Source organism: Bos javanicus, chromosome 18 (assembly GCF_032452875.1).
Source record: "Bos javanicus breed banteng chromosome 18, ARS-OSU_banteng_1.0, whole genome shotgun sequence".
Classification (NCBI taxonomy): Eukaryota; Metazoa; Chordata; class Mammalia; order Artiodactyla; family Bovidae; genus Bos; species Bos javanicus.
Genome location: NC_083885.1, coordinates 56,868,550 through 56,880,563, shown reverse-complemented (window position 1 = coordinate 56,880,563; position 12,014 = coordinate 56,868,550). Strand labels below are relative to the sequence as shown.

General features: G+C 57.1%; 1 protein-coding gene across 4 annotated transcripts in view; it reads left to right on the top strand.

The window, feature by feature from the left end:
- The window catches only part of SHANK1 (SH3 and multiple ankyrin repeat domains 1), a 51,322-nt gene that overhangs the window by 35,722 nt on the left and 3,586 nt on the right, over positions 1-12,014 (top strand). For 3 of the 4 annotated variants that reach the window (XM_061386105.1, XM_061386107.1, XM_061386106.1), the window contains 2 exons: positions 4,689-4,785; positions 7,125-10,248. In XM_061386105.1, the coding sequence (XP_061242089.1) occupies positions 4,689-4,785; positions 7,125-10,248 (3,221 nt within the window). Of the gene's footprint in view, positions 1-4,688; positions 4,786-7,124; positions 10,249-11,797; positions 12,005-12,014 lie in introns of all 4 variants that reach the window. The other variant, XR_009730575.1, reaches the window with a different exon arrangement.

Sequence of the window (12,014 nt, the reverse complement as noted above, 5' to 3'; positions counted from 1 at the left end):
GGAGATTAAGATCCCACATGCCACACGGCCAATAATAATAACCTATAGTGGAAAAGAACCTGTAAAAGAACAGACACATACACGTATATGCGTGTGTGTATATATATATACACACACTGAATCATTTTGCCGTACATCTGAAACTAACACAACATTGTAAATCAACCATACTTCAATTTAAAAAAAAAAGCACATGGGCAGTAGAGCCAGGCAAACCCGCCTTCAAAGCCTGAGTCCCTCTAACTCTGTCACTTGGCCCATGCTTTATAATTCTTCTGTGCCTCAATTTCCTGTTTTTTAAAATATGGCTAAAGTCAGTCTTGCTGGCTTTTAGGAGGATTGAATGAGATCAGCTTCTAGCAGAGGCTCTCAAGAGATGGTGAGCACTCCTAGCCACCATAACTGGAGCCCTCACTGTGACCCCAGCCTGCACCCCCAGAGATAAACCCACAACAACATCCCAGGCTCAATATGGAGTCTCTAGTAACAGATTAGGGCCAATCCTGTTTTCATGTATTCAACAAATGCGTGGCGTACCCACCAAGTGCCAGGTTGCCAGCCGCTCTTTGCATGAACCTCCGTTACAAGACAGACAAGATCCTGGCTCCAAAGACACCCCCTCCCCCAGGGCCCAGGCACTAGCCAGTAATAAAACCAGCTGCCTGCCCACCCCCATCACCTAGAAATAAAATGCCTGAGGTCTTCATGGGGCCTTCTTTTCTTCTGGGTCCTGGAGGCCAGTGGTCATTTCCCCTTTTCTTCTCTTTCCTTCTTCCTCCTGGGGTCTGTTCCTGGGCCTCCCCCAAGCCCTCCCTCTCATGTTGCAGGCTGTCTCTGTCACCATCTCTGCCCCCCTGCTGCCACCAGCCATCCTGATCTTTCTCAGCCCCTGAGACACAGGGGCACCTCTGTGTCCTTCCTGTGTCTCTATGACCTTCCTGTGTCTCTCTCGGTGGTCTTGTTCTCATCTGTGTCTCCATCTCCCATCTGTTCTGGCTTCTCTCCCCTTTCCCACCTGGACTCTGCTTCATCTATACCAGGGGGACAAGCAGGCAGTGTGGAAGCCCAGTGCAGACGGGGGCCTGCACCACAGTGGACAGAGGTCCCTGAAAGATACACCTCTGGGTTAAACGTAAGAGGGGCTAGGGAGGATCCACTGCGCCAACAGTGGGGCTGCAGACCCCTGGCAGATCCACTGAAGGTCAAGATCCCTCTTGGGCTCCGTCTCTTCCTAGGGCTCTGCTGTTCGTCTGTCTGTCCTCTCCTCTGTGTGGCCTTGGTTTTCTTGGGTACTGTCTCTGTTACCTGGTCACTGATCCCCTCTTCCCAGGGGTCCCCTGCTCCCGGTCCACATCTTGGACTGGGTGGTCCAGGTTCTAGTTTCAGCCTCTCTCTGGACTCAGTTTCTCCCTCTGGTTATTTTTTACCATATTCTCTTGGTTGCATTCTCTGCCTCTCCCCCTCCCGGGGTGTGTCTGACCCTTCTGACTGCATGTTTTCCCCTCCTGGGCTGGCCCTGGCCCTCTCCATGGCAGGACCTCGCAGGACCACTTTTTTCTCCCTGCCTTGCTGTTTCAAGCCCCCTCCTGTGTCTCCCGCGCACCTCTGGACCCCCGTCTCTGTCTTTTGTCTAGCTCTGTCTCTCCATCAGCCTCCTACGCCGGTCTCTTTCCCCTCACCCCTTTCCGGGGCTGGCTCCCTAACGTGAATTTCCCAGCCTATCTTCAGCCTCTAGCCTGTGCACAGTGCCCGGGCACGCTCTCCTGTGGAGGCACCGGACCCTCAGCTGACCCAGGAGGTGGCACAGAGGAGGGCGGGACCTCTGGCCGACTTCCTGGGGAGAAATCTGCCAGGCAGCCGGTGACGTCACGGCACCTGACGCCCTCTGATTGGCTGCCCTCTCTGCGCGGGAGAGGACGCTCCCAATTTGTTGACTGAGGTCAGCCTGTTCCACCTTGAGTTGGTCCGCCCCTCAAGCAGTCATTCCTAGCCTCCTCAGACGCTATTATGCCTCCTCTGTCAATCTGGCACCTCCTCTGCCACTCTGATCCCTCTTGGTGCCGAACTAACCCATTCTTTGATCCCTCTTTCTCCCACACTTAGAAGGTCTACCAGTGTGCTAATATCAGACACCTCTCCCTTGAGTCTGGATCCTCTTCGGTTAGGGGAACTCTTCCTCTGTCACCCTAACCCCCCTACTTTTATTCCACCCCCTCCATTGCCTCCTCCCGCTTTGATTTCTCCTCTGTCACTGTGATCCACCCCCCATCAGTCTCTCAGAAGAGATTTGAAGAGATCTAGTTTTACACCATTGGTGGCTTGCCACATCTTGTCAGGATGTCCTTCATTCTACAGATATCTATTGAGCACCTACTGTGTGCTAGACCTAGTGCTCAGTCCTGGTAGTATAGGAGGGAACCTGTCAAAGTTACTTCCTTTAGAGAATTTACATTGGCAAAGGGAGTGGGGGTATTTTGGGGGAATTGGGTTCCATGGTAAGAGAAATCTCCAAATAACAGTGGTTTGAACAAGATAAATGCTTATATCTCTGTCATGTTGAACAAGTCGGGAGTAAGGAGTCCAAGGGAGGTGTGGTACCCTCTATGGTCATGAAGATCTAGGATCCTTCTCATCCCAGACACAAAGTTCCCTCATAGTCCAGAATGGCTGCTGGAGCTCCAGCTATTGCACCAGCATTCCAGATAGCAGGAACAAGGAACAGTGGAAAGACAGGAGTGCAAAGGAGGGCACATTGTTGCTTCTTGGGTTACCTCTAATGAGACTTTCCAGAAATAGCACACAACACTTCCACTTATGCATTTGGGCCTGCCTTAGTCCCATGACCACACCTAGTCGCAAGGGAGGTTGTGAAATACAGTCTCTTAATTAAGTGCCAAAGAAGATCAGGCTGTTCTTATTGAGTAGAATGGGTATTGGGTAGGCCACATGCCGAGGAAGACAGACAACAAACAAGTAAGCAAATAATTATAATAACTCTAATCTGGGATGAATGTTATCCAGGCTGAACTGTATTCAAGTCTCCTTCCTATCTGAAAAGAAATGAAAACATTTCTCGTCTAGAATTATCATAAGCCCTTGACCCTGTACCCATAGCGCCAGGGACAATGTCTGGTGCCTTCAGGGAGCCAACATTCTAGCTGGGGAGACAGTAAACAAGTAAACCAGATCATTTCAGATGGAGAGAAGTGCCTTGAAGAAGACAGGACAGGGAAATGCAGTAGGCTGTGACTGGGAGGGATGTTTGAGCAGAAGAGGTAAAGATGGAAAAGAATCTGTGATGATTAGGAGGAAACCATTGCAGAGAGAAGATCTAGGACTTGTAAGTGTCCTAAACAGGGATGGACCTTGGGGCATCAGAGGAGCAAGAAAAGGTGGGCACGGTGGGACCAGAGCAGGAGATGCAGGCAAGGGCTAGATCATACATAGTGTCTTAGTTTGGGTTTCCTAGAATCAGAGTCTGAGATACGGATGCTCGAGAAAATGATTTCTTAAAGGGGAACCTGTAAGGGCGGGGGGAGACAGGATGAGCTGCAGAGGTCAGCAAGCCTGATGACTGAATTTCCCCTTCAGCCTGAACTCTCACAGAGCTCTGGAGTGTGAACGACAGGATGGAGTTAATCCTGCCTTAGATGTTCATGTCAGTGGGCTGCGGGCTGCTGCTCCCAGAAGTGGGGACACCTAACTGCTGGGGCACATCAGCTCCTTTGGGGGAGGGTGATTCTTCAGAACAAGGGGCCGCCAAGTGCTGCAGGCAGGTGACACTGTGGCTGGGTGTGTGCACAGCATCCTGGCCAAGAAGATAACCTGGTGAGCACAGGCAGTGCCTGCTGCAGGGGGATTTGAAGATCAGACTCGGGAAATTCAGATCCCCTCTGAACTGATGTGAGATGTTGTAGTAGGATTTTAAGCAGGGCAATAGCATGATCTGAGTTTCTTTTAGAAAGATCCCTCACGTTTTCTTTTTTTTTTTTTTTTTAAGATTGATTGATTTTTATTTATTTGTGCTGGGTCTTTGTTGCTGCATGGGCTTTTCTCTAGTTGCGGTACACAGACTTCTCACTGCGGTGGCTTCTCTTGTAGCGCAGTACCAACTCTAGAGTGCCCTGGCTTCAGTTGTGGTGCACAGGCTCAGTCATTCCAGCTCTTGGGCTCAGTTGCTCCACAGCATGTGGTGTCTTCCCAGATCAGGGATCGGACCCGTGTCCCTTGCATTATAAGACAGATCCTTAACCACTGGACCACCAGGGAAGCCTGCCTCTGACTCTTGTGTGAAGAGTAGATTAGAAAGGGGGGTCAGGACAGGGGTGGCAGCCAGGAGCCAAGGAAGAGGCTATTGCAGCCATCCTGGCAAGTGATAACTTGGACCTGAGCAGTGACAACATGAGTGGAGAAAAAGTGCCCAGATTAGTGATCGGTTGGAAGCAGAGCAGACTCAGTTGATAATCTGCCTCCCCCCCGCTTTCTTCTTCCCCACTGCTGCCATCAGGATTCAGAAATCTTTCTCTTCCCCAGAATTCCCTTCCATTTCCTTCATGCCCCTCTCCCTTCCTGCAGAGGCTGGAGAAGGGAAGGAGGATGGCCCTGGGGGGGAATCCATGGATTTCCATGCCCTGACTGATCTTCCCCTGCTCTCTTTTCTCTCCCCTCCTCTGACCACCAACCCCAAGTCGAGCTTTGATCCCCACCACCGCTCCCAGCCAAGTTACGAACGTCCTTCCTACCTGCCTCCTGGACCCGGGCTCATGCTCCGACAAAAATCTATTGGTATGTCACCTGCAGGGAGGGCGTAAGGGATGCCGGAGGGGAAAGGGGAGGCTAGGAGGGTGATGGTTTATGGGGAAAACAAGGGAGCCTGGGGATGTTCTTTTCTCCTTCCATATGTGACAATGAAGTTGGGCAAAGAGCTCAGGCTTTGTTGCTGAGCAAACCTGGATTTGAATCCTGGTTCTTGTCCATCCCAGCTGTGTGATCGGGGGCAGGTGGCTTCACTTCTCTGGGCCTGGGGCTCTGCATCTAGAAAATGGGGGCGTCACTGCCCCTGCTTGGATGCAGTAAGTCAAAGCTCCCACCACAGACTCTGGTTCATTCTCTCATACCTGACTCCATTTATTTATTTATTCATTCTACAGATGTTTATTGAGCACTACCATATGCCAGGCTAGACTACTGGGGATTTGTCAGGAAACAAAGCAGACTAAAGGGTCCTGCCCTCGTGGAAATTACCTTCTAGCAGGGGAAGACAGACAACAGATTATAAGGATAAGAAATAAGAAAATGATATAGTATGTTAATTGTGGTGAGTGCTATGGGGGGAAAAAAGAGTAGAATGAGAGAGCTCAGGCATGCTGGGGGGCAGGTTTGAGCTGAAACTTGGAGATGAGCGGGGAGCCGTGGAGATGTCTGGAGATAAGGCATTCCATGGAGCAGGTACAGTCAGTGCAAAGGTCCTGAGGCAGGTGTGGGGGACTGAGCTGGCATGTGCTGAGAGAGCAGCTTGGGAATATCACAGGAGAGATCAGGAGCTCAGTTTAGGGTCTGCTGAGCTTGAGATGCAAATGAGACATCCAAAAGGATGCAACATTTGGATATATGAGCCCAGAGCTCAGGGGCAAAGATGGGGTCCAAGACAAGCGTGGGAGTCTTCAGCAGGGAAGTAGTGAATGAAGTGGTGACACTGGTTGAGATAGTCAAGGAAGAGAGAAAAGTCAGAGGTGAAGAGAGAGTCAAGGACTAAGCCCTGGCAGTTGGTCAGTAGGCAAAAGATTTCACTCCTCTGGTTTTCTCCAAGTTGGCTTGCTGCTTGAATCTAGCTTTTCCCCAACTTCGGTGTCCACAGTCCACCCATTTCATTTGCCTAGTAACAGCTACCCTTACATCCACCTGACATTGCTTACCTATAAATTGGCTCCCTCTTTTAAAATATTAACCTCATTCTGAGCTCCATCTGTGAAATCACAGATTTGATGTACTAATTACATTGCTTTTCTGCCTATACAAGAAATCTAGAACTATGCATATAGACAAGGTATCTCTTCCTGGCTCAAGCCAGTTTCGCTCACCGCAAGAGATGCCTGGTGGTGGTGGTGGTGGTGGTGGTTTAGTCACTAGGTAATGTCCGACTCTTGCGACCCCATGGACTGCAGCTAGCCAGGCTCCTCTGCCCATGGGATTCTCCAGGCAAGAATACTGGGGTTGCCATTTCCTTCTTCAAAAAGACCCCTGCTGCTGCTGCTGAGTCACTTCAGTCGTGTCCAACTCTGTGCGACCCCATAGACGGCAACCCACCAGGCTCCCCCATCCCTGGGATTCTCCAGGCAAGAACATGGAGTGGGTTGCCATTTCCTTCTCCAATGCATGAAAGTGAAAAGTGAAAGTGAAGTCGCTCAGTCGTGCCTGACCCTCAGCGACCCCATGGACTGCAGCCTTCCAGGCTCCTCCGTCCATGGGATTTTCCAGGCAAGAGTACTGGAGTGGGGTGCCATTGCCTTCTCTTATCCTATATTATACCTTTGGACGACTTAGAAAAGGCGCCCCCTCCTGGCCTGGGGAGGAAGTACATCTGAATTTCGCCCCACCTCTCTTGCTCCCTCTGCTGTTTGCTGTTGTGCAGTGCACAACCTGAATTACTGTATCGAGAGGATTTGCATTTACCACAGCTGGGGAAGGAAGCTCTGGACTAATGTTCCTCTTTAACACCTACTGGGTGAAGGCCATGGCACCCCACTCCAGTACTCTTGCCTGGAAAATCCCAAGGACAGAGGAGTCTGGTAGGCTGCGGTCCATGGGGTCGCTAAAAGTCAGACACGACTGAACGACTTCACTTTCATTTCATTTTCATGCACTGGAGAAGGAAATGGGAACCCACTCCAGTGTTCTTGCCTGGAGAGTCCCGGGGACGGGGGAGCCTGGTGGGCTGCCGTCTATGGGGTCACACAGAGTCGGACACGACTGCAGCGACTTAGCAGCAGCAGCAGCAGCAGCAGCAGGGTGTCACCATCAGTATCATCATGGGTGCTGCTGTTGTAATACTGTAGCTCCATAGGGTTAGGGGAGACTACCCCTCCCACCCCAGCCCTGCTCCTGGATCCTCTGTGTCTTCCCAGGGGCTGCAGAGGACGAGAGACCCTACCTAGCACCCCCAGCCATGAAGTTCAGCCGCAGTCTGTCTGTGCCTGGTTCGGAGGACATCCCCCCGCCGCCCACCACGTCCCCACCAGAGCCCCCCTACAGCACGCCTCCAGCCCCATCCTCCTCCGGCCGCCTCACTCCCTCTCCGCGGGGTGGGCCCTTCAACCCCAGCTCAGGTGGCACCCACCCGGCCTCGTCCCCGGCGTCCTTCGATGGGCCTGCTCCCCCTGACACCCGGATAGGGAGCCGAGAGAAGAGCCTGTATCACAGCGGGCCCCTGCCCCCACCCCACCACCACCCGCCCCACCACCACCACCACCACGCCCCGCCCCCCCAGCCCCACCACCACCATGCCCACCCGCCTCACGCCCCGGAGATGGAGACTGGCGGCTCCCCCGACGACCCCCCACCCCGCCTGGCTCTGGGGCCCCAGCCCAGCCTACGAGGCTGGCGGGGCGGCGGGCCCAGCCCGACCCCGGGTGCTCTGTCCCCGTCGCACCACGGCAGCGGGGGCGGCGCGGGCGGCCCCTCCCAGGCTCCGGCGCTGCGCTACTTCCAGCTGCCTCCGCGGGCGGCCAGCGCGGCCATGTATGTGCCCGCCCGTTCCGGCCGCGGGCGCAAGGGCCCGCTGGTCAAGCAGACCAAAGTCGTCGAAGGCGAGCCCCAGAAGGGCGGCGGCCTCCCGCCTGCCCCCTCGCCCACGTCTCCGGCGTCCCCGCAGCCGCCGCCGCCGCCGCCGCCGGCCGCGGCCGCCCCGTCGGAAAAGAACTCCATCCCCATCCCCACCATCATCATCAAGGCGCCGTCCACCAGTAGCAGCGGCCGCAGCAGCCAGGGGAGCAGCACCGAGGCGGAGCCCCCGAGCCAGCCCGAGGCCGCGGGCGGCGGGGTCGGCGGCGGCGGCTCTTCCGCGCCCAGCCCCGCCCCGGCCGTGTCGCCCGTGCCGCCGTCCCCCTCGCCTGTGCCCACCCCCGCCTCGCCCAGCGGCCCGGCCACCCTGGATTTCACCAGCCAGTTCGGAGCGGCCCTGGTGGGGGCGGCTCGGAGGGAAGGGGGCTGGCAGAACGAAGCCCGCCGGCGGTCCACGCTCTTCCTCTCCACCGACGCGGGGGACGAGGACGGCGGCGACAGCTCGCTGGGCCCAGGGGCGCCCCCGGGCCCCCGGCTGCGCCACTCCAAGTCCATCGACGAAGGCATGTTTTCGGCCGAGCCCTACCTCCGGCTGGAGTCGGCGGGCGCCGGCAGCGGCTACGCGGGCTACGCGGCCGGCGGCCGAGCCTACGGGGGCAGCAGCGCCTTCACCAGCTTCCTGCCGCCGCGACCCCTGGTCCACCCGCTGACCGGCAAGGCCCTGGACCCGGCCTCCCCACTCGGGCTGGCCCTGGCCGCCCGGGAGCGGGCGCTGAAGGAGTCCTCGGAGGGCGGTGGGCCCCCCCAGCCCCCTCCAAGGCCCCCATCGCCCCGCTACGAGGCCCCGCCGCCCACCCCGCACCACCACTCGCCCCACGCCCACCACGAGCCAGTGCTGCGCCTCTGGGGAGCCTCGCCCCCGGACCCGGCCCGCCGGGAGCTGGGGTACCGGGCAGGGCTGGGCAGCCAGGAGAAGTCCCTTCCGGCCAGCCCACCGGCGGCCCGACGCTCCTTGCTGCACCGCCTGCCTCCCACAGCTCCCGGGGTCGGGCCCCTCCTGCTGCAGCTGGGGCCCGAGCCCCCCGCCCCGCACCCCGGGGTAAGCAAGCCCTGGAGATCTGGCGCCCCCCCGGAGGAGCCCGAGCGGCTGCCCCTCCACGTGCGGTTCCTGGAGAACTGCCAGCCCCGGGCCGGCGGGGCGGGTGGAAGGGGGCCCCCCTCGGAGGACGGGCCGGGGGTCCCGCCGCCCAGCCCGCGCCGCTCTGTACCGCCCTCGCCGACCTCCCCGCGGGGCAGTGAAGAGAACGGGCTCCCCCTGCTGGTCCTGCCGCCGCCCGCCCCCTCGGTAGACGTGGAAGACGGCGAATTCCTCTTTGTGGAACCGCTGCCCCCGCCCCTCGAGTTTTCCAACAGCTTCGAGAAGCCGGAGTCGCCTCTCACGCCGGGGCCTCCCCACCCGCTGCCGGACCCACCCACCCCGACCACCCCATTGCCCTCTGTGCCGCCCCCGGCCGTGGCCGCCGCCCCTCCCACCCTGGACTCGACCGCATCCAGCCTGACTTCCTATGACAGCGAGGTGGCAACGCTGACCCAGGGGGCCCCCGCGGCTCCTGGGGACCCCCCTCCGCCAGGCCCTCCCGCCCCAGCCGCTCCGGCTCCCCCAGCCCCCCAGCCTGGCCCAGACCCTCCCCCGGGCACGGATTCTGGTATTGAGGAGGTGGACAGTCGGAGCAGCAGCGACCACCCCCTGGAGACCATCAGCAGCGCCTCCACGCTGAGCAGCCTGTCCGCTGAAGGCGGGGGCGGCGCAGGGGGTGGAACTGGCGGCGTTGGAGGCAGTGGTGGCGCCAGCGTGGCCGGTGGACCAGAGCTCCTGGATACCTACGTGGCCTACTTGGATGGCCAGGCCTTCGGGGGCAGCGGCACTCCTGGCCCCCCATACCCCCCGCAGCTCATGACTCCCTCTAAGCTCCGGGGCCGGGCGCTCGGGGCCGGCGGAGGCCTGCGGCCGGGCCCCGGTGGGGGACTCCGAGACCCTATCACTCCCACCAGCCCCACTGTCTCGGTGACGGGGGCGGGAACCGATGGGCTGCTGGCCCTGAGCGGTTGTCCGGGATCCTCGACGGCAGGTGTGGCTGGCGGCCCCGTGGCTGTAGAGCCGGAAGGTCCGCCAGTGCCCTTGCCGTCGGCCTCCTCCCTCCCTCGAAAGCTGCTGCCCTGGGAGGAGGGCCCGGGCCCGCCGCCGCCCCCCCTGCCGGGGCCCTTAGCCCAACCTCAGGCCTCAGCCTTGGCCACTGTAAAAGCCAGCATCATCAGTGAACTCAGCTCCAAGCTTCAGCAGTTTGGGGGCTCCTCGGCAGCTGGTGGCGCTCTGCCCTGGGCCCGGGGAGGCAGCGGGGGAAGCGGGGACAGCCACCACGGGGGAGCCAGCTACGTCCCCGAGCGGACTTCCTCCCTGCAGCGGCAGAGGTGAGCAGGGTGCAGGGCTGGCGGTTGGCAGTGGAAGCCAGAGGGCTGATGCTGTGGGTACCTGAGTCCACCTCCCACACCAACCCTGTCCCTTTAGGCTGTAGAAAGAAAACAGAAACCAGGTTGGCTTGGAGAAGTTTGCCCTTAGAGAAGCATGCTTTCCCAGGCACTCGAAATTTCCCTTTATCTCAGTAGCTTCTGTGATCTCCTCCCATCACCATGACAACCCACATTCCATGATGAACAAAAAGAGTGATGAACAGAGGAGATTGGAGCACAACTTGCCGATGTCCGTTTCCTTGGTGGGTTGTCAGTTCTGACAACCCCTGAAATCTTCGTGTCCCTTTGAGCCTAGTGTTGTTTCAAGACAAGAGGCTTTAGGGCATGGTGGTTACAAGCATGATTTTGGAGCTAGGTTTTTGTTTTTTTTGGGGGGGGGTGGGCCTGCTTCCAGCCCCGCACTTGCTAACTGGGTGACCTTCAGCAAAGGAATCTACTTCTCTGTAGAAGGAGGCAGGCATAGAACTCACCTAAAAGGGTTTTTGAGGCCAACTGTACCATGAGATGGAAGAGGGGAGGGGGTCTCTTAAAAGGCCATCAAGTATAGATGGAGGAAGTTTTCCAAAGCAGCTAGCTAGTTGGAATCAGCTCAAAGTTCAAGCCCTTCTAATCTAAGGGAAAGTATAGTCACATTCCTGACTCAGACACACAGTGTCAGGAGGTTTTTTAACCCTCTTGTCCTTCAGAGCTTACTTTAATTCTGCTCGAGGGTTTGATATCCTTACAGTGATATTCTAAGGTGGTTTTTAAGGTCTTTGAGATCTTGAGGCATCTCACTGATGACAGAGGAAAGGATGCTTAGTTTAGTTGACCTGTCCACCAATGATTGACTTGCCATCTGTTCTGTTACCGGGCGCCCTTCAGGGGGCTGCTGCTGCTGCTGCTAAGTCACTTCAGTCGTGTCCGACTCTGTGCAACCCCATAGATGGCAGCCCACCAGGCTCCCCCGTCCCTGGGATTCTCCAGGCGAGAACACTGGAGTGGGTTGCCATTTCCTTCTCCACCCTTCAGGAGGAGAGGGAGGGAATCCCGCAGTGAACAAAACAAGCAATGCATATCCCTTATAGAGCTCACAGCCTGATAAGCAGAGGTGGAGGTCAGACAGGAAACAAAGTCATTGCTGTCATCCTAGGGAAAAAATACAATGGGATGGTTTGGGAGAGGTGTGTCAAATAAAAGGCAAGCTAAACAAAGAGTGGAGGAGGGAAGGGAGCGAACTGTGTGGCTCCTCAAGGGACGAGAGCACTAAGCTGAGGGAACCATTCAAAAGCCCTGAGGCAGGGACTGTTGTGGAGGGAGCTAAAGGGATGAGGGGAACCCTTTTCTCCCCTCGTTTCTTCTCTCTTTCATCGCCCTCTCATCTCTCTCTCTCTCTCTGTCCCCTGTCCCCTTCCATCTCTCTCCCCTGAATGCTCCCCTTCTTTTTTTTGTTCCTCTCTCACCGTCTCCCTGTCTTCCACTCTGCTGTGACTTGGCCATACCCCGAAAGGCAGTATAGGGTAGTGGTTAAGAGCTCAGACTTTGGTGCCATATAACTGGGCTCTGCCACTTCCTGGCTGTGTGTCCTTAGGCAGGTTACTTAACCTCTCTGTGCTGCTGATAATAATAGTAACCTGCATCAGGGCTGTCACGGGGATTCCATTGAGATGTGATCTGTAAAAGCACTTAGAACAATGCCTGGCACACGTGAGCATCAGTAAGTGGTG